The sequence below is a fragment of the Petromyzon marinus genome, chromosome 38 (assembly GCF_048934315.1).
Source record: "Petromyzon marinus isolate PM22_M1 ecotype Great Lakes invasive population chromosome 38, UKy_Petmar_22M1.pri1.0, whole genome shotgun sequence".
NCBI classification, from domain to species: Eukaryota; Metazoa; Chordata; class Hyperoartia; order Petromyzontiformes; family Petromyzontidae; genus Petromyzon; species Petromyzon marinus.
This window is the reverse complement of record NC_133704.1, coordinates 2,656,532-2,681,749: the sequence shown is the minus strand read 5'-3', so window position 1 is coordinate 2,681,749 and position 25,218 is coordinate 2,656,532. Positions and strand designations below refer to the sequence as shown.

The window sequence follows — 25,218 nt, the reverse complement described above, 5'->3', positions numbered from 1 at the left end:
CAACATCTGACGTCACGCGTATTGACGCCACTTCCGCCTCGGACGCGCAGGATCCACGTAGCGAAGTCGCCGTGGCCTGCGCGGTTCCCCCCGTCTCGAGGGCTCCAGGTCGCTCCCTGTCTCCCTGTCTCAGTGTCTCCCTGTCTCAATGTCTCCTTGTCTCAGTGTCTCCCTGTCTCAGTGTCTCCCTGTCTCAGTGTCTCCCTGTCTCAGTGTCTCAGTGTCTCCCTGTCTCAGTGTCTCCCTGTCTCAGTGTCTCCCTGTCTCAGTGTCTCCCTGTCTCAGTGTCTCCCTGTCTCAGTGTCTGCCTGTCTCAGTGTCTCCCTGTCTCAGTGTTTCCCTGTCTCAGTGTCTCCCTGTCTCAGTGTCTCCCTGTCTCAGTGTCTCCCTGTCTCAGTGTCTCCCTGTCTCCCTGTCTCAGTGTCTCCCTGTCTCAGTGTCTCCCTGTCTCAGTGTCTCCCTGTCTCCCTGTCTCAGTGTCTCTAGGGCTCCAGGTCGCTCCCTGTCTCAGTATCTCTCGGTCTCCCTGTCTCGGTGTCTCCCTGTCTCAGTGTCTCCCTGTCTCAGTGTCTCGAGGGCTCCAGGTCGCTCCCTGTCCCAGTGTCTCCCTGTCTCAGTGTCTCCCTGTCTCCCTGTCTCAGGGGCTCCAGGTCGCTCCCTGTCTCAGTATCTCTCGGTCTCCCTGTCTCAGTGTCTCCCTGTCTCAGTGTCTCCCTGTCTCAGTATCTCTCGGTCTCCCTGTCTCAGTGTCTCCCTGTCTCAGTGTCTCCCTGTCTCAGTATCTCTCGGTCTCCCTGTCTCAGTGTCTCCCTGTCTCAGTGTCTCCCTGTCTCAGTGTCTCTCAGTGTCTCCCTGTCTCAGTGTCTCGGTCTGCGCGTCTCAGTGTCTCCGTTGTCCCCACGTGTCCCTCGTCTCTTGCCTCGAGCCTTCCCGTGTATGAACCTGCAGTGTGAATAATTTAATGAAGTATTCGTGTTTTATAGAGTGTGATCATTGCATAAATGCATACTGTATAAGTGTTCGGTATGAAGTGTCATGTCGTGATCGCTCTGTGTGTCAATGGACACGAATATTTTGAGGAGTAAATTAAAATTAAACATTACCAGTGCCCTCGGCTTATGAGTGTGGAAACGATTCTAAAACATTAAACCAAACCATAATTGTGCCAACTAAAATTGGCATGGGTTTTGTTATGTATTGCTAAATGACTGTGGAATGTTTTCTATTTAAAATAAAAACATTTTTTATATCAAGTATTGAAATCAGCTCCGAAGACAGACTGAATAAAAGTGTTTTAAAATACAGCACATGATATACGAGTGCTTTTTTGGAACCAGAACAATTATTTATAAAGGTTGAGATGTTTGTATAAAACATGTGTGATGAACAGGATGTTAATTAAAGTAACATGCTTTACTGTCACTGAGAAAATCATCTGTGCACTCACCTAATTGGGCCATTTTCTTAATGCAAATTTATAGTGTAGTATTGTTGAAAAACATAGTTGTTTAAGGATTGCCATGTATTCAGCCCTAAAATACCACTAGCGGCTCGAATAAAAAAAATACAATGTCATGCAAACTTGCTGAAGGCTGACTAGTGTCTGGTTGGTGTCGGACATAGTTGACCCATTGTCATTCTTTGTTTTTGTAACAGATCATAATCTTCTGTGTAGAGCATGTTCTTCGATGGGACAAGAAAAAAATAACAACAACAACATCCAACTTCAGTAAATCCACGCAATTGAAACAAATGCTTTTGGCAATTGGAAGTACAGCGAAATATATCTGGAAAGAGTGCTTCCGATGGCCGAGGTTAACTCAAGTGGCCTCGCCGATCATGATGTCGGCGCGAAGGCCGGGGAGAAGACGTCTTCACACGGGCAGAATGGCGCTGCCTCAGATTCCTCGTTACCCTGCGCTGTTGGTATGTCACATTCACAGCAGTGGACACAATTATAATTTTTGTTTTCAAAATTGCTCCGAAAAAAGACTAAAGCAAAAATTGGTTTAATTTACAATACATACATATATAAAAGGGAAATTTGTGAATGTGTGTCTGTTCGAAATTTTTAGCGTACTTCCCAACATGCAACAAACTTGAATTTTGGCACGTGGGTAGTTTCCAGACTGTACACAATGCAAAAAGTATAAAAAATATTTGGGGGGGGGGGGGGGAGTAATAATGCATATATTTTGCACGGCAAGTGAGCGGTGACGTCACATCTGTGATGTCACCCGCATGCGGCAGCGTCACGCAGTGTGCCTGCTGACGTCACGCATCCCCCCCCCCACAAACCCTCCGCGTAGGCCGTGTATCCCGCACAAATGCGCGGCAGAGCTGTCTCGATTTTCTAAATCAACGCGACTGTTTTCAGCTCGCTCTTAAATATAAAGCAGAAAATACATCTGTGTTTGTTTGAAGCAAGCAAAAAACTCTCGAACGCTGAGCTCTGACGTCATGAAATTTGCACAGCTCACGCTGTCTGGAATTTCTAAGGGAACGCGACTATTTTCAGCTAGCCACGTCATTCCATTCCCGAGTTGCCAAAATCGACCTTGCGTATAAGTGGGTTAAGGTTGAATTTCCTTCAGTGAAAAACGTCCGAGTTAAATGTATTTGTTTCGGCTTTTTTCTTTCTTGCAAGCATCAATTTTTTTATCAGGGTTTTTCAGTGAAATATAAGGGAATATGAAATTAATCCAAGCAAAGAATCCCAGTCCCGGGCGAAGCGGGGTAGTAAAGCTAGTAACTGTATAAAATTACCTTCAGATGTTTTTGGGTCCCAGTTTTCACCGATAGCTCATTCGTCTTCAAGGGTACAGTGCTTTTTCTTTGGCCTCTTTCGGGCCCTGGTGCAACTGCTCATGCTGTGGAAATATTAACATCTCCAGAATGAAAGTGCCCATCTCATTGTGCACGATGTTTTGTTTCAGATATTTTCTTCCAAGTAAGATAGTTTACTCTGTAGGTTTTTTGCAGCCGCTTCAAGTCCGAGTGCGGTTTAGCGGGTCGAGCTGCACACTACTGCAGGCAGGAACTTAATATACTACGGTACTTATCTGAAGATACCTCAGTAGCGCATAGTGAAAGCTTAGGAGAAGACATTTTCAAGATTCCCAGCTCAGAAAACTGCCTTCTCCTTTAAACATCTGGCAGTAGGCCAGCATTGGTTCAAGCAAGCCTCACTGCTGCTGAGGCACTGAATGTTTGTTTTGAACCAAGTGTTGATGGGCTCCCAGAAGTCTGTACAGCTGATGGAATGTGTGAAAATTCTTAAATATGTATGAGGAGGGACAAATATGTGAAGGAGGCGAATTTCGTGAATATTTGTTACGTATACCATTGTTTAGTTTAACAGCTGTGCATTTGTAACGGTCCCCTACACATTTATTACAGACACAAATGGATATCGTACAGAGGACATTGAAATGACCCAAGCTACTGATGACAAGGCAGAGGAGTATGTCAGTAATGTTCATCACACAAGTGAAGCTTTTCAGTCACTCAGGCAAAGCCTTCTACTCCAAGAAACTATCTTCAGTAAGATATTGCATTTATTCAGTGTTGTTGTTTATTGTTATGCTTGTTTGAGTTTCCTTACATATAAGCGTAAATATTAACAGTTTATTTGTTTCTGCAGCGCAAGAGATGCCCATTGGTAAAGATCAAAATGAAGGACAGATCAAGGCCAAAGCACAGAAACAGCTCGAAGAACAGTTGCATCAGTATCGCGTAAAACAGCGTACTGGTCGGGTAAGCCTTATGAGATGTTTCAGCAACTGACTGGCGATTTAAGCAGCGTATTGGCTATTTATACTGTTACCTGAGTAGATAACAATAATGTCTCTTATTTACACAGGAAAATCCTCACTGGGTCTCACAACTTTCTTTCGACAGTCAATTCCATTTGTGAGGGTTTGGTTTATAGGAGGAAACTAGAGTGTCTGTAGAAACCCCAAACGTTTGATTGGGAAGGGAAGGTTTGGTTTATAGGAGGAAACTAGAGTGTCTGTAGAAACCCCAAACGTTTGATTGGGAAGGGCCCAAGCTCCACAGAGATTCAAGAATCAATTTCTGGACTGCTGTTTCCCAGCATCCTCGCAGCACAAGCTGACCACACCTGGTATTTCCTGGCAGTATACCATACATATGCGAACCAGGCTCACTCGTTCTCTTAGCTTCTGAGACGTCGTGAGATAACGTGCATTCATGGTGATTGGGTCATAAGCAGTATTTCCAGCAGTATATATGTTTATAATATGGACATTTGAGATAAAAAAAAGTCATTTACGTTTGTGAACTTAGAAAATTAAAACAAACAATATTTCATGCACCACTTAATTTGCATTATGTGAAAGATGCAAGTAGGTATCTGTTATTGAGTGTGCCTATGTAACTGACCAAGTGGCTCAGCAGTCGAGTGGCTCACAATCGGAAGGTTTCGAGTTAAAATCCTGCTTGGGGGTTGACGCAGCCTGTCATCCCTTGGGGGTGAATGATATGAGCACCACCTTGTGGTGAAGAATAGTGGTTGCCCTATGGAGATATGGAGAGACAACCCCTGCCATAAGAATGTGGAATGACCACCACTTGCTCAGGGATGTAAGCAGGAAATGAGCACTGGCTCAATGCTATTTTCAGCAGGATAACTTTGACGTTTAAACATCTAATCTCTGTCTTTTTTTTTCTAACAGTTGACAAAGACTTCACCAAAAGGCCGGCAAATCAGTACACTTGATCCAGACTTGATGTTAAACCCAGATTCACTGCCCCGAGTACAAACCGTTACCATGACAAAGGAATATTCATACATTAGAACAACAGTCCCACGTGGGCCCAAGGTTGGCAGCCTGGGTATTCCAATGAATTCCCCTGATATGAAAGTGAAAAAAAATAAAGTGCACTCTCTGTCTGATTACAAATCGGTGGCAGACGGCAACGAATATGACTTGAAGGATGTTGGAAATAGCTATAATGCATCATTTGGTTCAGGAACGATGAATTCGTCAACCTCTGCTATATCCCTTGTTACAAATACACCTGCGACTGAGCTTAATTACAGCTTAGAAGTGAGGTCACCAGATGGAAATGCTACCACAGAGGTGAATAGAGTCAGCGTTGAAGATTACGCGATCACTGAACATATAACTCCAGAACATCAGATATCGGAGACTGTGAAGACGGAAGAGAGAGAAGGTCCGAGTGTCGTTCAAGAGATGGAATTGGGGCAATATACGACCCTCCATGAGGTACTGACCTCCGCTGCAGAACATTTGATGGAGCTGAAGTGTGATGACAGCGAGCACAATGATACAGAACAGCTGAGCCTCAGCGCTTCCAGCAGGTGGGTATCATGGGTGGGTTCTGCGTTGGACACTGGCGGCCGCTTTCACGGAACCATTGCACAACAATTGCATCTACTTTCAGGTGGCATTGGACTTGAATGACAGTTTCAGTCCCAAATTACTGACATGCTTCAGATAATAAAAAAACATCTATATGGCAGTATGCCCCCTAATGTCTATTGGTGCCTTATGCATTAAAATGTTGCCAACGGTGAATCAAAACTATCATACAATTTGGCTATTCAGTATAGTCTGGAAACAGGAAATTAATTTTAGAGAGGATTACATTCTATGCCCTTTTTGTTCCAGAATGCATTTGAGGAAGTGGATTACTTACTGCTGTTCAAAATTAATCTTTATGTTGAAGACTGGTGGCATTTACATATGTGAATCGGAGCTTTTGACAAAACTGCGCGATGATTAAAAAAGTGTTGTTTTTAGTGACCACGCTGCTGCTATGTGTACATCTGGGTTAACTAAGCAGGATACACATAGAAATACACTGTTATTCAAGAGAAGTTGTCCATCTTTTTAGTCATTGCATATTGGATGTAATGTGGATTAAAGAAAATGCTGACGAGCAAAACCAGTTCAACGGGTTTTAAGATCTCTTGGTGAAAAACGACATTACAATTATTTCTTAAGTGCGTAATGTTTGTCGGCATATATTTTAATAAAATGTCGGCACTAAAGTCACTTGAGCGTGCTCTGGCAAAGTCTGAATTGTAATAAATCTTTTTTAACATAGATTAGTAACAGTAATCATTGAAACCCTTGTCAGACAGCCTGAAACCTCCTCTGATTGCATCTACAGAAGATGTTCTCTTTATTACAGTCCAAATTGACAAAAACACGCACTGAGTACACACTAAACAAAAAGAGTACTTTGCTAGTTCTCAAGAATAATGAATAAACCATGTCTGCAAATAATGGCACCCAATTGCAACACAAATAACCCAGGGTCGGAGATGCGTGAATGGGGAGATGCGTGAATGGGGGTGATACGTGAATGGGGGTGATACGTGAATGGGGGTGATACGTGAATGGGGAGATGTGTGAATGGGAGTGATACGTGAATGGGGAGATGTGTGAATGGGGGTGATACGTGAATGGGGAGATGTGTGAATGGGGCAACCTCAGCAGAGATTGAGCAGTGAGATGAATGCACACATGCTTAACCCCATTGGCAAGTGCACTATGATGACAAATTGGGAAGATGTGATAATCGTTTGAAAGTGAACCTCAGATTTTAACAATAGTATGAGAAAATATAGGATTATAAATGGTCGACATACACGTCTATGTTACTCAAACATGTCATATTTGTAATGCATAAGAATCCTGTAGTAGAAACGAGCTAATGTCAGAAATCTGATGTACACCTTGTGACCTGTTTGATATCAAATGTAAATAACCATTCCGTTGTGTGGATAACTGTTTACTGTCCATTGCAGTGTTACTAATCTTACAGTGGAAAATTATGAGGTGTCCGAAATCTTGCGAGAGAAGACCCAATTGGAAGGCCAACTTGAGGCACTGGCTTCCGAAGCCAAACAGGTGAGACTGAAATAGTTTTCAGCTAAATGGCATTCAGTGCCATCATCATCATCATCAATGCAGCACTGCCTTTCTGGGGCCATATTACTGGATAGGGACCCCATACCAGTCAGGTACTTAATGAGAGGGATCGCAGAAAGGTGCTGCCGTCTCCAGCTGGTACTTGCCAGCGTGGTGAATTATGGTCAACCGCCCCGCCATGATCGATGCACATAAAGCACGGTCTCCCGTGGCTGTCTATCCACCAGCCAATCGCGTCTCTTGAGTCTGTGGCTCTTCTGTATGAGCCAGTGGGTCTCTGTGTGAGCCAGTGTGTTTCTGTGCGAGCATGTGGATCTCTGTGGGAGCCTGTGGATCTCTGTGAGCCAGTCGGTCTCTGTATGAGCCAGTGGATTTCTGTGCGAGCCCGTGGCTCTCTCGGAGGACAGGTTGTGTAGGCGAAGGAGCAGGAGGTGCTCAGAATCACTCGCTGTGAACAGGGCACCTAATGTCGCGTGACATTTTGTTTAACGTTGCAGATTTCATGCCGTGTAAAACACCAATGCTGGCAGTCTAACAGCATGATTGCAATGTGCTGTGACAGGCCATGAAGGAGAAGACGGAGGTGCAGGCCACACTGGCGGCCTTGGAGGCAGAGCGCAGAGCGGAGCAAGCGCAGGCTGCCTTGGGGGAGTCCAAGTGCAGTGAAATGGGCCAAGAGGTCCTCACCCTCAAACAGAAGTGCCTCGGTCTGGAGCAGGCCATGCTGTGTATGCAGACCAACCTTGAGCTCAAAAACAGCGGACTCAAGAACCTGAGCAACGATCTCGGTGCCGCTGAGCAGCAGTATCAGCGTCTCCTGGGCCGTTTAGAAGACCTGCAGAAGACTGTTGCTGACAAAGACAATTCGGGTGAGAAAATGTATCTGAAATGTGTAAATGAATATGCTATTTAAAGCACATTAAATAACATCCGTGATTAAAGTGGAGTATTTAGAATGTATTTAATTATTGTTATGCTTAGTTACTGAGGAAAGTCAGTTTAACACGTAGGCTTTCGCCACCAATATTATTCATAATAAAGGTTTTTGGGTTAGATCGCGTTATTTATAAATGTGTCGTAACCTTCCACCACCTGACACGGCCAATCAGCAAAAAAGTGTCACGTTGACAAAAGACAAATAATTCACTACTTTAGCCCACCGGTGTGTTGAAAAGTGAATTATTTGTCTTTTGTCAACGTGACACTTTTTTGCTGATTGGCCGTGTCGGGTGGTGGAGGGTTACGACACATTTATAAATAATGCGATCTAACCCAAAAACCTTTATTATGAATTACTGAGGAAAGCCTCGCTGAGTCTAATGACTCTCTTTAAGTAGGGCCCTGCCAAGTTTAAGCACTCGGGGGAGATGCTGCTGCTGTGTGTGTAATCCCAATTGATTAACTAACAGGTATTTTTCTCAGCATTGGGATATTTATCCAATATACCAGTAACAGTGTGTGTTTCTTAGCTATGGGAGGGAAACCACAGAACCCAGAGGAAACCCATGCAGAACAGGGGGAGTACATACAAACTCCACACAGAAAGACACCCAGGTCAGGAATTGAACCCAGGCCCTTCTTGCTGTGAGGCACGAGTGTCACTACTACGCCACCCTGCCGTTTCGTACAGTGTTCACGTGTACAGTAATACCCTGATTGACGTCTCACCCTTTTACGTCGTTTTGCAAATAACGTCGTCACTTTATTAACATCGCTACCCGATTTGCGTTGCCTCAACCCCACACTTACATCGCTGACAGCATCGTCCGTCTTATCTCGTATCCATTGCCTCTCGGTCTTTGCCTCCACCTACCCTGTACATTTCTTTGATTTATGTCGTCTCAATATCCGTCACAGCTTTCAGGAACGCATCCCCGGCGTAAATCGGGCATTACCGTAACTCTGAGTGAGTCTCACTCATTGAGTGAGTCGATGCTCAGCATCGGATATGACACTAAGCCATCGGTGGAAATTACACATTTCTATGGCAGGAGTACATTTATCTTTCAAACAACTATTGTTGGCAATGCAAAGTTATACTAATTGTATAAATTCTGGAGAAATGATCGGTTGAATTGCCCCTGACCAAGATTTGATCCGTGACTCCTGACTTAGTTAAGATGCTCTTACGACATCCCCACCTGACCTGTGCATGTATGCACGCAATTGTTTATTTGTGATGTACAGTGTATTAACGAATCAATACAATAAGCTTTGTATAGCATATTATCCATGAGAGAGTGTACGTATAGTTCTTACACCCAGGTCACATGTTGATGTATCTGTAACTTAATTTTACGATGAACGATTTTTTAAAAGTTGTTTGATGTTATTACAGGAAATAAATTTAATTTGATATGGATTTATTTTTTAGCGCTGTTTTTTTATTTCTTCTGTAATGTGGTTGTTTTTGCCCTGATTTTTTTTTAGTTATTTTTTCTTTGCTTTATATTTGCTTTATATTTGCTCCATTGCTGTACTTTGTTTTGATATTCTCTTGTTTTTTTGAGATTTTTGTGACCCAAGTCGCTCTTGCAGATGAGGCAATCCTGGTCTCTTGAGTGGTTACGCGATTAAACAGAATACACTTGAAATGATGGGGTGTGTGTGGCTGAGCCGGCGGAGTGCGTCTTTTCCTTTTGTAGTTCACATGCTGCGGCAGAACATGTCTTCCATGCAGAGGCAGCTGCAGCAGGTGCAGGTGGAGCGCTCGGCGCTTGCCTCACAGCTTACCATCAGTCAGGGGGAGATCGCCACGCTCATGCAGGCGCGCGACTGGTACCAGCAGCAGTTGTCGCTTGCCCAGAAATCACGGGTGCAGCTGCAAAGTGAGCTTATCAGCATCCAGGCAAGGGACTGCATTTTTTTTTTCTTGAGTTTCATGCAAGACAAGTTGTTGGGCATTGTGGAGTTTTTCTGTTTTCTTTGTATTTGTGTGCGTGTTATTTATTACATTGACGCATTCTGCAAATGTTTTTAGGCTGGGAATGCCAATCAGACGGGACTCATGGAACAACTGAAATTGGAAAACCTGGCCTTAGCCCAGCAGCTGTCAGAATCTCAGCAAAAATCTCTGAAAGAAAAAGAACAGATTGCATTGCATCTTCAAACGATCGAGGTAAAAATATTAATCCTATTCAGCCATGATCAATCCATGGCTGGATGAAGGACTCCCCAACCCGCTGGCACCTCACGATCCTGTGATGTAACAATCCAATCATGGTCAAAGCCGTTGATTCCACCACACCTCGCCAACGTTTTCTGCTGTCCGCCAGATCCTACAGCTGTCGCACAAGTCGATACCTAATGACCACCAAGATCTGCCCTGACTGTATCTCACTATCAGACCTTAGGTCTTCTCTTCCCTTTGGTCGCCAATGTCATAGAGACCACTGCAATGTCTGTCTGGACAATTAGGCCTCCCTCGTCCTGTTCACGCCCAGCGCAGCCACTCTTTAACACTTACCTGCCGTGTTCTCTTCCCAACTTCCAAGTTGCTTACCCTATCCTCCATTCTGCATATCCCATCCAGCACAGTCATTTTTGCTGAATTGTATCGTAAAAACGTACCTGCCACGTTCTCTTCCCTGACTTCTGAACTTGTGCATTGATTACCCTATCTTGCCATGAAATGCCTAGCCTCTGCCTCAAGGCGACACCTAAAATGCCGGCAACTTCTTAAGACATGTCGGCGCATTGATGCTGTTTTTCGACCATGCTTGCTCAAGCGCATACACAGCAAGTTATATTTTGTTGTGGTGTTCTGTGGTGGCAGGCTGACTTGTTGGACCAAGAGAAGACAGTGCAGCACATTGAACAGGCCAAGGCTCTGGTGGAGCAAGACCTCGCACAGCGGGTGGAGAAATTCGAAGATGAGCGCTTGCAGCTGTTAAAAATGGCTGACTGTGCAACTCACTTACAGAAGGAGATGGACAAGGTTTGTTATAATCATGAATTGCTTAAACTGGCCAGTGGCTCACTATTACAGTGAGCGGCTCGCAATTGGAAGGTTGGGAATTCAAATCCTTGTTGGTAGTTGACCCCTGAGAGTCGAACCAAACATAATCTGGAACGTGAAACTAGTTTTAACCGTACATTTTCTGAAGCAAAAACTGAAAGCTGTGTTTTTTTATGCTCTGGAATGAAAACCCGAAAGCGAGAATGTAATTTCCAGTTAAATATGGTTAAAAATAACTATATATTACACTTTGCAGCTAAGGTGTTAAAACCGTTAACACAGCACTACATTCATAGAGATACAGAGACACACACACAGACATACAGAAACACGGACCTACGTACAATCACAAGGAGACATTATTTCGGCCCTTCGCCTTTTTTTTGGGTTACTTTCATTAGTAGTTTGGGCCAAAACATCGTCGTCTTCATGTGTAATGCTTTTGTATTACACATGTCATGTGTTTGTGTAGTTGCGGCTGACCGTGCATCAGAAGGATCTACAGCTGCAGGCCCTGGAGCAAGAGCATGTGAGCATCATGGAGCAACTGTCTAGCAGCCAGGAGGCCCTGCATGCCAAGGAGCATGCCATGCACATTCTACAGGCTCAATATGACCTGCTCGGCTCCCAGCTCGTAGACCTGCAGGCAGAAATGAATGTCAAGGACGATAGCATCGAGTTCCTTCAAAACACGAAGCTGGTGCTTGAGGTGGAGCTGCAGGCTGCCCGTGCGGAACATCAAGCAGTAGGTGAAGGACTGGGCCAGCTGGAAGATTGCGCCAACACAACAACACAAGATCTGCAAGAGCTCAGACAACAGCTGACGGTCAAGGGTGCACAGGTGACGTCACTTTACGTGTGGTTTTATCATTATTATGATGCTTGTTTATCCAGAAAACCTCAATGAGTCTCAAGACTTTTCAGCAGGGTCCTTGCCAAATGTTTCGCAAAAGGGAACGATGTTGCTGTTGTGTGTAATCTCAATTGAGTAATTTGCAGGTAATTTTTTTCAGCTTTAGGATGCGTACCCAACAGCAGTTACAGTGCCTTTTTTTTTCCAATAAACCCGGAGAACCCAGAGTTGAAATCCTTCCAGGAAAGGGGGAGAGAAACATACAAACTCTACCCAGAGAGGCGACCAAGCAGGGAATCAAACCCACGCCCTTGCTGTGAGCCACGAGTGTGTTACCACTGGGCCACCCTCCCCGTCACCTTTAATGTGAATTGTAGTTGTGAATTAGAATTAAACTTACGTTTGCTGATGATTATGCTTTTCACACAAAAATGATCCAAATGTAGTGTTAATCATGTGGACTGAAAATTGATACTTGTATTTAAAACAAAAAATAATCATAGAGGGAGTAAAATGCGATGATAACGATAATTTTCGGATTATCATCAACGATCATTTCCATTCAAATGGATATATATATTTTTCACAGGCAGGGAGGACATTTTTGTTTGAATTTAGACTTGATACACGTGCACTTTTTCGCTCACTTGTGAAGATGATCAAGAGGCAGGAAGGAACCACTGACAAGTTGGAAAGCACCCAACAATTGCTCAGTCTCTGCTGTCATCTATACTATGACTAGCTTAACTACCCGGCTTCGCCCGGGACTTGGACCACGCTCGGCCGCCTTTGTCTCCCCAGTGGCGATGTTCACACACCACACCAGATACGCGTTTGAGGCTGAGGCTGAGTAGACCTAGGGGAGGCCCAGGACCGGTTCAAATAATCGTCACCGGTAATTGGCCGCGAGCGGGAATCGAACTCGAGTCACCAGGTTCGTAGCGCAGCGCGCGAATCGCTACGCAGTCCCCCCCCCCCACACACACAGGATAAAGACAAAATCCCCCGTGTAGCCTGTAGGGGGCAAGTGCTGTTAGCGAGCACCTATGAAGGCCGGCACCGCACACGAGGGGGTGGGTGGCCAGCACCACGCCCGGCCGCCTTTGTCCCCCCAGTGGCGATGTTCGCACAGCAGAGCAGTTACTCGTTCGAGGCTGAGTCGACCTCGGGGAGGCCCAGGAGCGGTTAAAATAATCGTCACCGGTGGTGGCCGAGAGCGGGAATCGAACTCGGGTCGCCGGGTTCGTAGCGCGGCGCGCTGACCACTACACTACAATGCGTTACACTTCCACACAGACACACACACAGACACATACACACACACATACACACACAGACACACAGACAGCGCGCTAACCACTACACTACAATGCGTTACGCTTCCACATGCGCGGGTCACATGACAGATTTGACGTCACAGCTCACATGGCGTGCAAAAAATTTCAAGTTTGTTGCATGTCGGGAAGTACGCTAAACATTTTGAACAGACACACACATTCACAACTTTGCCTTTTATATATATGGAGATGATATTTTCAAGCCATTTAATAAGTTTTTTACATACGGTAGGAAACTGGGGTACCTGGAAAAAAAATTGTGCTTGGAAGGGGGCAACACTGTATCCCCGTACAGATAGAAACATGGAGATTAATCTACTTGCTGTACTGTTACCTCCTGGCAAGCCAGAGTATGGTGACCACGACGTCTACTGGAAGGGAGTTTCACGACGTTTGTGTGATCCATCAACCCTCGTATTGCGATATTTGGCCAATTCCATTCATGAGTGTTTATTATGTCGTGTGAACGTTTGTGTATCATGGTTGCATTTAAGAGCATATTCATTGTTAACCATGTTAGTACAACCAGTTGTGTTAAAAAGCACCTGCTTGTGCCATTTCTAGGTTCAAGTTTCCGTTATTAAGTCGGTGTACTAGGCAGGCCTATATTAGCATGGTTGTGAACGGGGAGCGCAGCACCACCTCGGTGCTCATTCGAGTAGGAAATCACGGTGGGAAGAGTGTTGGCTCGAGAGGTCTGAATTTTTATTGCGTAGCGTTGTGCTCATGTTTCTATTAATTTACTGTGGTTTTTTTTTTAGATTGAAACAATTCAGGAAGAAAATAAAAAACTTTTGAAGCAGGTTCACAAGGTGAAAGACCAGTTAACGCAACAAAAGGTGAATATCAGATCATACGAGCACTTTGCATGCTACAGTAACTCGTCAAACCTTGTGATATTTTTTTCTCGCCTGTTATTGGCTTTGCCCAAGTAAAGTACGCATGTTCTATTGTGGAGCGATGTCTTTTCCGCAAGATCTGCCTGTCCAATGTGCACCGGTCATGCGGTGTTTCAGAAGCGCTCGCCGAGTGAAAAATACGAGGAAAGTTATAGAATCCGAGTGCTTAATGCTGAAGTGAAATAGTTGTGCAATTCAATTACAATTAAATTAAAGGAAATGAAAACTGGGACTTTTTTCTGAGCCAAAAAAAAATCTTCCCTAACTTTGAAAAGAAATATCCTCCCTTTATGTGTAGTGTGTTATGGACACTTTAAAAGCAGGTAAAGCCATTTCCATTATGCTTACGAATATGATCCAAATAATATAATGTCACCACTATTGCTGAAAGTAATTTGTCAGTTTCACTGCGGCCAGCGATGTTTTACGTGGAATGCCCGTATCCTGAAAATGAGGTGTAATTATACCCGTCGCTTCTTTCTACTTGAAGGTGATGGTTGAGGCTTACAGGCGAGATGCCAGTGCCAAGGAGCAGCTGTTGAAGGAGCTGAAAACGGCAAAACACAAGCTGGACGTGGAAGTGAGAGGCCTACGTGGGGAGCTGCTGAGTTTCAAAGCTGAGCGCGAAAGCTGGGTGAAGGAGCAAGATCATCTGAATAATGAGCTGAGGCAGCTGAGGGAACATCTGACTGCCATGGAAGATGAGGTTCTGCGAGCAAATAAAGAGAGGTCTCGTGTTGAGGGGCAGCTGCAGGTACTGTCTAAACTGAGAACTATAACCTTAACCCTACAAATACCATGCTAACTCAGGGGTGAGTTGCCTGCATGTATCCATCAATTTTATAAAAGCCAGGCATTCCGTTTGTCCATCAACTAAATTATGAGGGCCTTTTAGAAGGCCTGAATCAAAGAGATATAGAAAGTGGATACACCCCCCCCCCAGATGTGGGGGTAAAACTTAAAAAAAATTGTCAACCCCCCACCCCAATTATTTTATTTTGTAGGCATATATGCCTACACACTCTACATACAATAAAGTCAGTAGTATCTGCACACATGGGGTGGGGGGGGAGAGGACATGCCGAGAAGCCCTCTGTAGGAGCTAGAGTAAGGTGGCCGCAGGCCGCCGAAATTCTAGTTTTCTAAAAAAAAAAATTCCCCCCATTTCCATTAAGACCAAATAGAGGCAGTTGCCAGCGTGTAATATCATTACATAGCCAGTTTACAGCGTGTAATAGTATTACATAGCCAGTTTACAGCGTGTAATAGTATTGCATATCCATTTACAGCGTGTAGTAGTATTTAAATGATATGTATATCCCGCCAGGTGGCTCGGCAGGAGAGCGAGGGGTTCCTAATTGCAAGGTTGGGAGTTTGTCATCGCTGCTACAAAATGAAATGGACACTAGTGGGGGAAGCCAACAGTGGTTACCCGCTTGAAATACTCGCCCGTGCCATAGGAATGCGGAATTTCCACCACTGGCTCAGTGCTGTAAATGGGAGATGAGAACCACCTCGTTGCTCATTTGAGCACAAAATCACTTGGAATTGTATTTATTTATATGTAATTTATATATTCATATTGTAATAATATTACAATAAATACAAATGCAAGGCTAAAAACACCATTGAAATCACCACAAATCACAAGCCAGTGCTGTAATTGAAACTGCCTGGTGTGTGATGTGTTTGCAGTGTGTGGTTACGCGGCTAATAGCTAATCAGCGTTGCTTTGCACGCTGTTCTTTTTTTGAGGTTTTGCGGTGTAATTATTTGAAAATCGTTCTGGTCCCCTAAAAAGCCACGGTATATCACATGGTCTATTTGCCCACATTATTTCCAGGTTCCACTGCAGTAATTGCACAATGAACAACATTGTCATTGGACCACTTTTTGCAAATGCTTTGTCTCTGTGTTGGACTTGTGTTGCACCGTACGTAGCCAACCGTGCTAATAGGAGGTGCATCATGACCATCCAAGAACAAATCCAGAATCATAATCAGAATATTTATTTATACAGGAGGAATCCGATGAGCTATAAAGATTACAGATGTCCAGTAGGGGCAAATCCGATCGTTACACCAACAAACAAACAATACATAAACACGATTGGAGTGCTAGGTATGAGAAAAGTAAACAAATTGCAAGCAAAAAATAATTTGCTTATTTTTTAGAAGCAACCTGGCCACAAATGATAGCTCAACGATGCCCCTTATCATGTTGAAACTTATAGCAGCCAAATTACCTTTGTAATCCAGACGCTCTGGTGGATGAAGGATTACCAAACTGCTGATGCAACCACCTTTCAGTGCAATATTCCATCCAAAACTTGTACATTAATTGATTTCATCGCTCAACCTCCTCAGTGGACATAATTTTGATGCGTTTCATTCCTTGGCTGCCAAATGTATGTTTTTGTCTTTACTCTCGTGCATAAACCCTTTGAGGTGTGACGTGTCCTGCCCAAGTTCACTCGCTTTTCTTCATGGTGTGGATGACATCATTAAAACGTTGTATATTCTAGAATCCATGTGTTCTTCTTTCTGACTAAATGTAATTCTAGGAATACATCTCTCCATGCTTTTCACACTTTTTTGGTGCTGTTCTATGTTTTTGTTGGTGACTGTTTCTGAACCATATGCCATTGCAGGTAGTACACACTTCTTTACTTTGTCATATTCAGTTTTCCAAACTCATTGCTGATGCGCTCTCGTTCACATTAACTGCCTTCGTTAATTTGTAATACATATATGTGTGTGCTCCATTTGTACATGCAGTCACTACAGTCAGAGATGTCATCAATGTCATCCATGAGTCAGGAGAATGAGGAATTGAAGACACAACTGGATCACCTACAACAAGAGGCTAGAAAGTAAGTTTTCCACATTTCCCGTTTTACTTAATACGAGCCAATTTTTTTTTACGGTCAAGATACTTTCAACGATTAAATTTTTTGTTTTGTTTGTAGGGCCATAACAGAACAAAAGAACTGCATGAAGAAGATTGGAACCGATTTGAGTTCCGCACAGAAAGACTTGAAGCTTAAGCACAAGGCGTATGAACATGCCGTGAGCATATTGAGTAGAAAACTGCAGGAGGCACTTTCTGCGAAAGAGACTGCCGAATTAGAACTCAGCAAGTTACAGGCAAACGTTGCAGCCTCCAACACGCATCCTACTGCAGTACGTCTTTGCTTTCAACTGATTTAATGTGATGTGGTTTTTAAGTACATGTTTTAATCCAAGATTCGAAATATATCAGTTTTGTCCTTTGCGCGCGCGCGTGTGTGCGTGTGCGTGCGTGTGTGTGCCTGCTTATTGTGTACTTGTTGATGCGCGATCGTTTGAAAAGTGAGTTTGCTTGGAACTTGGAATGCGTTTTGGCCACAAACATGCCCGAAATTTTATTTAAAAAAATTGTGTTATAAAATGCACAAACCTATTAAATAATTCCACAATCTGAGCGTAGCTTTCGTGCTAGCAAATGCCCAAGTGGAGACGGTCTGATCTTCACCCCCCCAAAGTCTCTTTGTGCGACATTTACCGTTACCTTGCAGGAAGTGTCTTGAGGATGTGAAATTGTCATTGTGCAAAGAGTAATGAAGAGACGAATCCTTTGATGCTGCATTGTCTCGTGGCTGTTGCGTGGTTTTTACACCATGTCTAACGCAATTGTTATTCTGAAACGTTTCAACTTAAACCACCATAAATACCGACGAAACTTGGTGCCACAATTCCTCAATTACGACAGATGAATCTGTGCTTCTTTTGCATTCTCATTATCTAAGCAAAAAAAAACTCGCAAAAGCTCAAGTTACTGAATGAATTTTATATATATATCAAAATAATGCTCTTTTTTAAAATATTTTTGTAGGAACATGTGGCGTCCCTTAAGTCGGAGCTGTGTGCTGTCGTGGAAAGGAAAGAAATGCTTGAGAAGGAACTCCAAGAAGTAATTGCATCAACAAGCCGTGACTTAGCAGAGAGCCGTACCAAGATGTTGGACATGGAAGGAGAGGTGAGATTTTGTTGTCTCTTTCAGGGTTTGAAACAAGGCGGGTGCTCACTTTTTCACCATTTTTCTTTTCGATTAAATTGTTTGCATGGCATGAAGGTATTTCGAAGCACATGTTTTGCATTTACTTCTATTTTATTTTAGTTTCCACTTGATGAGGCTTCATTCTCCAGACGTATTCCGTTTAATTCTAGGAAGGCACGATGTTGAAAGCCAGTGATTCTTCGTAGTACCCTCTCACTGCTTCCGCACCTCTACTCGGCTATTGCCATGACTGTTGGCACCAGAAGTGCTGTGGCCTGGGGTCTGGCTTATTTGGAGACACGGCAGGGAAATGAATTTCGTCATACTCAGCGTGGTGATGATAATCGTAGAGAACTCCCCACGTGTAAACACCGAGTAACCATTTTTATTACAGAGGGAGAATTATTATTTTTCTGCTTGGTTTACCCAGGAAGGCCTCATTGAGACTCCTTTTTTTTGGGATTAATCTTGCAGAGTTTTTCCAATCGGGGACAATGTTGAGTTGTGTCATCACAGTTGAGTATTTTGCATGTCATGTTTAATATTGGGATGTTTTGGCCAATACCAGTTTCATGTTATGTTTTTCTTAGTTATGGAAGGCAACTGCAGAACCAAGAAAAAACCCTCATAGAGAGAGGCCCGAGTCAGGAATCGAACCTGGGACCTTCTTGCTGTTAGGCACAATTGTTCCCAATGCACTGTCCCGCTACCACCCTGTTCTATTTCCCGCCGCACGTGGCTGTCTGTGTCTGTATGCAGCTAGAGAAACTTCACGGCGCCAACAGGCGCGTTCGCAGCCTGGAGCAGCTGAATCGGCGGCTGGCGCTCGAGCTGGAGCACGAGAGGGGGCGTCTGGCAGGGACGATGCGCTCACACGTGGCTCTCAAGGAGCACGCTGCCATGCTGCAGGCTGCAGTGGCTACCCGTGAGGCGCACCTGCGCCAGCTCAGCCTGCAAGTGAGCACCGTGGGCACAGGCTGTGTGGCATGGATATCGTGGTGTAGGAATGTTTTTAATTCCCGAGTGTATCGGCAGCACTACATTCCGGCGACAAAACACATGCGCGCACAACGTGAAGCAAATCTATGACTAACACACAACACACTAATACACAACACGGCACAAATTCCGAACACAAAACACTATCACGCGAATTGAAATGTGACGCGTTAGTGCTCGTGACATTTTGTGCGACAGTCGCCTGTAAATGGCAGCGAAGGCATGGCATTTTTGGTCATTTTACTTGCACAATTTTCAGACTCTTAATGCGTATCAGTTGTCGGTAATGTCACAACCAATGAGGGAAGCTGTACTGGTGAAGTGTGTCCTGCAACGTGCAATGTTCACACTGGGGTGGCGACGTGGCTCAGCGGCAGCGCTGACAGTGATCGTGGATGAGGGTTGCAGTTCTTCGTGGTAACCTTGCGCGGCGGGAATGGCGGCAGTACCGAATTGTATCAAATTCTAAATGAAAATAACGTGCAGGTTCAAGCTGTACTGAGGCAGAAGGAAGAGGAAGACTCCCGCATGAAGCAGATCGTGCAGTCTCTGCAGACCTCGTTGGACCAGGAGCAAGAAAATGTGGCCGGTTTAAAACATCTGGTATTTATGAAAATGTCGCATTCCACAATATGCTTGCAAGGGGAGCGATTGCTTATCACGTGGTTTACAAGCCCTGTCGTCATCATCAGCCATGATAAATCCACTGCTAGATTAAGGCCTCCCCAAGCAGTTGTCACCTCTCATGATCCTGCGATGTTAACAATTCATCCATAACTTGTACATTAACTGATTTCACAAACCCTGCAGATGGCAAATTTTCTGGACAATTTTCATAGATTTTTTTTTACTTCAGCCACTAATACACCGCATACATTTTGCAAGTGTAATTTGTAATGCCGGTAATGCTACGTTTCCGGTAATTTCGCAAGAAGGTTGCAAGTTTAAACCCTGGTTGAGGATCGACTCGACCCACAACCCTCCATGGTCAATAAATTGAGAATCACTTTGTGGGAAGTCAACGGTGGTTGTCCTATGGATAATCTCAGCCCTGCCAGGGGACCGTGGACTTGGCACCATTGTCTCGGAGGGCTGTACACAAAAGATTAGCACCACCACAATGCCCTTGATAAGGAAATCTCCGCATAATTTTCATAATAAATGGTACGTTGCTGTTTTTGCTGTGTTCTAAATGCGCTTGTATTTTATTAGGTGTCCTCCACAAAGTGCGAGGCAGCAGATAATCGCCGCCACTTCAAAGCAGCCTCCTTGGAATTGGCAGAGCTTAAAAAAGAGCTTGCCACTAAGCAAGGGATGATGAGCAATATGCAGGAAGAATTGGAGGAATTAAGGCAAGTACATGAAATCAGGGTCTGCATGTTGGTTCTTTGTAATTTGGGTGGCGCAGCGGGTGACAATTTGCACCTCGCAGCAAGAAGGACCTGGGTTTGATTTCCGACCGAGATGCCTTTCTGCATGGAGTTCTCCCCCCACCCCGTTCTGCATGCGTGGCTGTCATATTGAATACATGTGAATGATTTTCTCCCCTCACCTTTTCCACTGATTCCACTCCACCAACATATATTTATTTTTTTACAATTTGGATCTTTATTGTAGAACTTAACGGAAAAAAAACAATACTTAGTGGTTTAGAAGTTGTCATTGTGTCCAGGCTAAAGGAGGCGTCTCGCGAACGAGAGGTGACGGAGCTGCTGCAGGAGTTGGCGGAAGTTCGTACGGAAGTGAAGGCGCTGCAGATTCGACTGCGCGACGAGACTCGCCAGCTTCCCGACACTCAAACGGTATAATTCAACACGGGCGAGTTTGCGCGCGCGCGCCCGGTCATAGGAACCGGGATTGAATTAAAAGCCTGGTGCGTCACTTTCAGTTGGAGGACGTGAAGTGGCAGTGCGAGCAGAAGGACGTCGAGATCCAGACGCTGAGGCAGCAGCTCTCCGGAGTGGAACACAGGAGCCGCATGGAAACGGAGAGTGCCCAGGCTGCTACACAGGTAAGGTTAACGGGCCTTTACTTCACACTGTAAAATCTGTCGGGGGGGGCTATCGCAGATGTGCTTACTGCTGGCGGTAAGTGATAGCAATACCAGGCAGCACGTGGCATTGGCCAAACATCCCAATGAAAAATTACCTGCAAACTATTCAACTGGGATTACACAAAGCAACATTGCCCCCTCCTGTAATGGAGTCTTGAGGCTCGAACTTTCCAGAGTAAACACGCATGGCATATTCATGGCCATGTGGCTCAATAGGAGATCAAGCTGCTCGCAATCGGAAGGTTGCCAGTTAAAATCCTGCTTCAGGGTTGACTCGCTTTCGGCCCATCATCTCTCAAGGGGACATTAAAATAGATACCAATTTGTGGGGAGGTTAACAGTGGTTGTCCGATGGATAGACTCTCTCTCCATGGAAATGCAGAATTTACATCACTTGCTCACTTGGGTCAGTGGAGTACATGAGCACTGTCTTGTTTGTGTAGAAAATAACTTTGACTTTTGATTTGTGTCTGAAAAGGAAGCAAGATCAGAAACGGAGCTCCTGCGAGAAGCGCTCGCTCAGACTCGCAAGGAGAAGTTTGTAGCTGCAGCGCGTGTGAGGCAGCTGCAGAGCAGCATGAAGGTGGTGCTGGAGCAGAATGAGCAGCTCAAATTGGACCTGCAGCAGATGCAACAGCCCCTATCATTGAGCAGGGTACTTGCAACAACACATTACACGTCATGGCAAACCCACGTATCGTCTTATTATATTTCTGCCTCTTTTTTTAAACTTCGGTACAAATTCAATTGCAGTGTGTAAACACTTTAATCGCCTGAACTCAACGTTTAATTTTTTTGTAAATTTTGCCATGAATGTGTTTTAAAAGTAATATGTCCGAGCCTAACATTCATTACAGGAAATGTATTTATTTCAAAAATAATTCTAATTTTTGTGCTGTTTTCTATTTCGTCATGCAGATTATAATTTTTTGCTCTGATTTCTATTTGGTTATTTTTGCAATGATTTGCTGTAATTTTTCATATTTTGTGTATTAGTTTGTTAACACGGTTGGCTACGTACGGTGGGAAAGAAGTTCAACGTACATACATGCGTACAATTGCTTTTGCTATTTTGGTGACCAAAGTCACTCTTGCAAATGAGACTCTCCTGGTCTCTTGGTTAAACGAAAATGTGAAACCTTGCCCTGTAATGCATGATGGAATAGCAGAGTTTAAATGTAATATTGAACGTGTATAATACAACACACTGAAATGCATTCAGTAATCTTTGCTATAATCGTATTTCAATTCAGGCTGCGGGGCTGGCGAGCACATTGCCTGGTTCTGGCAAGAGCTTGCACATCCCACAATGCCCTGTTCCGGCTGCGCTCCTGGAGGAGTTGCTGAGGCCCCCAAATCCGGCCCCAGCTCAGCCCTTGGCCAACCTGCAGAACTGCCTGCAGAAGCTGAGGTCTGTCTTTGATTCATTCGTAATGAAGCTAACCTCTGTTGTGGTTGAGGACAACTTGTTCTCCAAGCCTGATAATGGAAAGTAATATACCAATGTGTTTAAAGAAGGGTTTTAACCAGTATGTACTACCTGCTATTATATGATTAATAAACAAGTTAATTAACGATACAATTTAGCAGAACAGCAGACAGTACACACAACAACATGGAGAGAAACATGGTTAGAACTACAGATCTAGAAAGAGGAATATATGGATTAGAGAACTTGGCCAGGCTAATGACATGATCCCAACTATTCAGAGAAGTGAGCTTGGGCAGAGCACTTTGCTGGAAGGGATGATGGCCGATGGTTAATAATTATGGGGAGTGGAGAGTGGTAGCCATGGAATGGAGGAGATGGATCAATAACAGAAGCTTGTGCGCAGATGCTGGCTGTATTGTTGCGTTGGAAGATCGTGAGAGGTGATGACGGCTTGGGGGGAGGCCTTTGTCCAGCAGTCAGCTCGTCATGGCTGATGATGATGTTGAATATCTCTTGTGTGAATTGTCAAATAATCTACGGGAAACACACTGTTAATCCACTCGGATCATACTGGTAATTCTCATGGGGGCGTTTTGGTGGCGAGATGTTACCTACCACCACTGGTGGAGCCAGTGGGGGGGAGGGGGGGGTGGCACGTGCCCCCCCAATGATCCGATCGAAATCCCTAATTTTGATCGGATCATTGGGGTTTATTAGTAATAAATTGGCATTTTGCGACCCCCACTGCCACTGGGTAGCATATTATTACGTGCCAGGGACTCTATGAGATGATAGGACAATAGTCTGAGTCTATAATTGGCAATAAGTAACGGCAAAGCAGTTATAACTGACTCAGAATTGTGCGCAGTTGCGTATACAGTACACGACTTCCCTGAAGGCAAACACCTTTAGCGACTGCGATGCCGATCACACAACGCTTTTTATTCGCCGCACACGCGTCGAATAAAAAGCAAGGGACAAGTCTTTACTTACTAACAACTCCTTACTTACTAACAACTTTTCTATCATTTTTCATTGCTGGAGGGGTTGCCCCCCCTACCTGAAAATCCTGGCTCCGCCATTGCCTACCACGCCTGGTATAAAGGAGGTCGAAAGTTTGATCCCGACTCTAATACCTGTATATTTGGAGTTTGCATGTTCTTCCTGTGGTCGCTTGAATTATCCTCGAGGTCCTCCAATTTTCCAGAAACTTGCATTGAGTGTTTGGCTGCCGTAAATTTCCACGTGATAAGTCAGCTCGACGAGCTGTCATTTGTGGCCAGGTCACTTCTGAAAAAGAGCTCAGTGGGCCTTAGCTAGGAAAATAAAAATACTAATTAAAGAGCTGGTGGTCCACGTGAAAACCACTGGTAATCCACTTGAAAAGAGCTAGTAATTCACGTGAAATGGGCTGTGGGAACATCCACAAAACAGATGGAGGGGACGAAATCAGTTGGTGCGCAAGGTCCTGGGCAGATCTTTACGTCGCAGGATTGCGAAAGGTGGCGGCGACTTTGGGAGGCTTTTACCCGTAGCTGATGAAGATGAACTGTCAAGTCCCACTTGTTAGTTGAAGGCACGTAATCGTGATGTGGTGTGTTTGTGTGCTGCTCTAGGTTTGAGATGGAAACGCTGCAGCAGCAGATGGAGGAGCACACGGTGGCTGTGCACGAGTCGGTGTCATCATGGACAGAGCTGGAGGGACAGCTGAAAGATCTGAACACGGCCGATGGGTCCACACCAGCGCTTGTAGAACAGCAGAGCGTGGACTGAGGGTGCCCGTAAACGAATTCAGCATATTTAGTTCAAACCCTTGGAAAATCTATTTAATTAAGTAAACTTTATTCTTTTTTCTTCTGCAGATGGTTCTGTAACAACAAGAAATTAGCATCACAAATAATAACCGTGTTCTGCTCCAAACCTTGCCAAATGCACACACATTTACAACGACAACAGCGGAATGATTGGCTACAGAATCATAACAACATCCTGGTCGGACAATTGACTGTTTAAAACCATCAGCATTTTTTGGTGAAACATATACGCATACTTGTATAAATCTGATTTACAGATGGGGAGTGAAGTCGACGTGTGGGGTGATTGTGATATATATCATGTTCCCTGTCACTGAATACATTTGTTGGGTGTTTTTTTTAATGGAACACTACTACCTTTTTCCACATGCATGCTGGAATAAAATAGATTTTTTTCTTTTAAATAATAAAATGTTTAGGTTGGAAAATCAACAATTGTGGTGTATTAAAATGAACTTTCAACATATTTACGAGCAACCAAATGTTTTCTATATTCAGGTTTGGTGCAATGCAGGCATTTTGGGTTTCCCCATTACTTTTGGCATTGTCTTGATATTTAATAAAACCACAATATCCCCGGTGCTGTGTAGACTTTGATTTTCAAAGGTTACAAGTGTTGGGCATTCAGTGTCAGATCTTGCAGAAAATAACTGAATGTTCTGTGCGTATGGACAATTTGGTACGAGTGGGTTGTGAGTCGATTGTGTTGGAGGCAATAATATGCGCTCCCCGCTCGCCCACACCCTCCACACATTGCAGTCGGCACCACGCCTCAGCCCTCCCCACTCGCCGTGGCTTTTGTTGCTGTGCGGCAGCAGTCTGGGGAGGGTCCGGGTTGGGTTAGAGGCTCTGTCGGGTTGGTCCGGGGGGTTGCGGGTTGGGTCTGGGAGGGGGATCCAGGGTAGACCT

General features: G+C 44.4%; 1 protein-coding gene across 3 annotated transcripts; it reads left to right on the top strand.

Annotated features, from left to right (window-relative positions):
* On the top strand, positions 1-24,888 carry GOLGA3 (golgin A3). Of its 3 annotated transcripts, none has more exons than XM_032967931.2 (24): positions 1-108; positions 1,657-1,926; positions 3,400-3,543; positions 3,644-3,756; positions 4,698-5,347; positions 6,803-6,905; positions 7,489-7,795; positions 9,572-9,774; positions 9,907-10,044; positions 10,702-10,863; positions 11,357-11,725; positions 13,836-13,913; positions 14,464-14,727; positions 16,751-16,845; positions 16,942-17,155; positions 17,847-17,990; positions 18,771-18,968; positions 19,497-19,613; positions 20,223-20,362; positions 20,683-20,812; positions 20,899-21,021; positions 21,542-21,718; positions 22,317-22,474; positions 24,112-24,888. In XM_032967931.2, exons 2-24 carry the CDS (start codon positions 1,806-1,808, stop codon positions 24,266-24,268), a joined length of 4,305 nt encoding a protein of 1,434 aa, XP_032823822.2. In that variant the 5' UTR covers positions 1-108; positions 1,657-1,805; the 3' UTR covers positions 24,269-24,888. The 3 variants fall into 3 exon arrangements, with proteins under 3 accessions (XP_032823822.2, XP_032823823.2, XP_075928617.1); XM_076072502.1 differs by lacking the exon at positions 1-108 and adding an exon at positions 569-584; XM_032967932.2 differs by lacking the exon at positions 3,400-3,543.
* Positions 24,889-25,218: the final 330 nt, after the last annotated feature.